Raw genomic sequence first — 2,966 nt, forward strand, 5'->3', positions numbered from 1 at the left:
TCTAGTTGAAATGAACGTTACTATCTGTATATGATTTGATAAAGAAACCGAGAAACATGTTTCTTCACTTGGCATTAAGCATAGCTTGCTGAGCCTTAGTTCAATGGCCTCCTGAATAGCATAGTGACCCCATTCTCTCCTCTGTTGAACTCAAATTGCCTGCCACTCGTTTTCGGAGAGATCGAAGACGATTCTTAGGAAGCAATTTCACTACATCTGGAGGAAGAACAGCATGCCTGTACTCATAGGTATCGTCGAAGTACTTCTCAGGATACTGGATCTGTCCCATTTCTCGGTTAAAAAATAACTCTGTGTGTTATGGAGCACGGAGACAAAAATGAGAAATGGATGTAATGAAAGAGAAATGGAGAAATGAGAATAGTATTTACTATACGTTTTCAATTAAGGTTGTTAAGCGAATATTCTTGTCTGTTTACTTGAACTTGTTGGATTTTTTATTGTTCAATGCAGGGAAATATACAGCAATGTCTTTGTTGTTTATTGCTGTGGTGATTTTGTCAGCAATGTTATGTGCTGACAGTCAGTTGACTGAAAAACCTAACGTGGTTGTTGCTCAAGACGGGTCCGGAGATTTCCAGACAATAGCTGAAGCAATACTGGCAGCACCTAATCGTAGTGTTGAGCGATACTACATCAGAATTAGACAAGGGACGTATCGGGAATATATTCAAGTTAATAAAACGAAGACTAACATTGTCCTCATCGGAGAAGGAATGGATAGTACAATAATAACGGGCAACAAAAGCTTTGGCGGTGGCATCCAAACGTACAAAACCGCAACAGTGGGTAAGTCTATTATAATGAGCGTTATAATCATAGAATACATATATATATATACACATACATATATGCATTTCAATATTGACTTTTATTAATTATTCGTTATATTTATTTAATTTCTAGGGGTCCTTGGGAATGGCTTCACAGCCCAAGACATCACCTTTAGGAATGATGCTGGACCAGAAAATCATCAGGCGGTGGCAATAAGAGTAGAAGCAGATTTTGCCTCCTTCTACAGATGTCGTTTCGAAGGGTATCAAGACACTCTGTATACAAAAAAAAATCGTCAATTCTACCGAGATTGTGAAGTCTATGGCACGATTGACTTCATTTGTGGTGACGCGGCGGCCCTGTTCCAGAACTGCTTAATTGAAGTACGCGTTCCATTGCCCAGACAATATAACACAATCACGGCACAAAAGAGAGAGTTTGATGAGCCCATTGAAACTGGTATAGTGCTTCAAAATTGCACTATAAAGGCTACCCAAGATCTGGAGAAAATGGAGAACGTCATGACATATTTGGGTCGGCCATGGGGTAATTTCTCTAAGACAGTGGTCATGGAAAGTCACATTGACCACTTGATAAATCCTAAGGGATGGATTGAATTTACAAATAAATCCCTTGTTCACCCGTTTTATCTAGAGTACAAGAACAGAGGGCCGGGTGCTGTTACAGACGGACGTGTGAAATGGGCCTCAGTCACTAGTGATCCGAATGTTGTATCAAATTTCACTGTCAGGCATTTCATAAATGGTGACAAGTGGATTCCCCCCAATATCCCACATTACTTAGATTTTTCCTGAACAATATTAATTAGGAGTGTAATACAATATTGTTCCTACTATTTAGTTAATTACTATCAGATTACAAAAATTATTTATAGACATATCTTGTTATTTCTATAGTTATCTGATCTGGGAATTCCGTAAGCAATTTATGGTGCCATTGTCCAACTAATCATGCAGTAGTTAATAAACAGATTTTTCAAAAGTGTCACTTTGTGTGAATTGGTCAATGTTGTCGCGATTGGTGTAACGTGTAAGGGATCAGAGGTTCAATCCTTCCTAGTTAATACACAGATTTTTCTTAAGTGTCACTTGTACTAAGGACTTTGAAGCTAAGCTGCTTCAGTCTTTCAGAAGTTGAATTGTGAAACTGGAAGAGATGTACATAAATAGTTACTAAAGTAGCTAGCATGCTTAGTTTAGTAAAAGTACAAAAAATTGAGGGACTTCTGAGTGGTTATTTAGGCAAGATGATGAGGATCTTATAGATCGGATTGCTGCAAGAGAGAAATTTCTCTAGGAAGATAAAACTAGGGAGATAAATAGATTGACCAACATTGGTGAATCCCAGTTCTCTTCCAACAGGAAACCTGATGAGATGGATTAAGACTAAGTTGTTGGTGATTTCAGTTCCTCGCTCACTGTGGAGAAGGTTGTGTCTGGAAAGTAAATCTGATCGTGAGCTTCGGTACAGGATTCTCGAGCTTTACTTATAGAAAGTAGGCCAGAGCTGTGGGGCAAATATACCTATGTTCTCAACTGTCTTCAGGGCATAAAAGACCTGACATTTTCCAAGCCCCAGCCCCAACGATCGAGCCATTGGTTTTGTCTTCAAAAGTCAAGCCCCCCTCCGATTTCAAATGGGAACTTGCCACCATAAGCAAAACAGGGCCGGGGAAAATGCACGACTGCAGCAATGCTCTTATACATGGAGAATGCAATTTCCTGTCGAAAGAGACGAACAGATGGCACTGAAGCAGGGGATTTAGCATTTTCTGAAGGGAAAGAAAACTTGGCATCCGTCCTCAAGCAGGTAGGAAACCAGGAGGGGCGTGGAGCTGCTGGACCACGCAAATTAAGTAACATTAACGAGAATGTAAAACTGCAGTGATGAAACGAAAATGGGCTCCATGTTGGCAAAAACCAGAGCCAGGCTTTCTCAAGCTAAACACAGATGGAAGTTTCAACAAGAGCAATGGCAAAGCATGACTTGGAGGTGCACTCAGACATGAAGATGGACAGCTCATCATGGCCTTTTCTATCCCAATCCAGTGTACCAATCACAACATAGAAGAGACAAAGGAAGCTGCTGTGGAGGAAATTGGTGCAAACAAAATGGATACACCAACCTCATCATAGAATTTGACTCCATGTTGA

At 40.1% G+C, this 2,966-nt stretch overlaps 1 protein-coding gene across 1 annotated transcript; it reads left to right on the plus strand.

Moving 5' to 3' along the window:
* The first annotated feature begins 344 nt into the window (after window positions 1-344).
* Window positions 345-1,607, plus strand: LOC132048694 (pectinesterase-like). The gene is made up of 2 exons (XM_059439391.1): window positions 345-807; window positions 925-1,607. The coding sequence occupies exons 1-2, from the start codon at window positions 345-347 to the stop codon at window positions 1,605-1,607; spliced, it is 1,146 nt and encodes a 381-aa protein (XP_059295374.1).
* The last annotated feature ends 1,359 nt before the right edge of the window (window positions 1,608-2,966 follow it).

The sequence above is a fragment of the Lycium ferocissimum genome, chromosome 3 (genome assembly GCF_029784015.1).
Source record: "Lycium ferocissimum isolate CSIRO_LF1 chromosome 3, AGI_CSIRO_Lferr_CH_V1, whole genome shotgun sequence".
Taxonomy (NCBI): domain Eukaryota; kingdom Viridiplantae; phylum Streptophyta; class Magnoliopsida; order Solanales; family Solanaceae; genus Lycium; species Lycium ferocissimum.

Bases quoted from the DNA above. Each gene is read 5' to 3' on its own strand.
- LOC132048694 (XM_059439391.1), top strand. From the start codon at position 345: ATGGATGTAATGAAAGAGAAATGGAGAAATGAGAATAGTATTTACTAT. The intron at 808-924 runs GTAAGTCTATTA...TTTAATTTCTAG, and splicing joins GTACAAAACCGCAACAGTGG to GGGTCCTTGGGAATGGCTTC.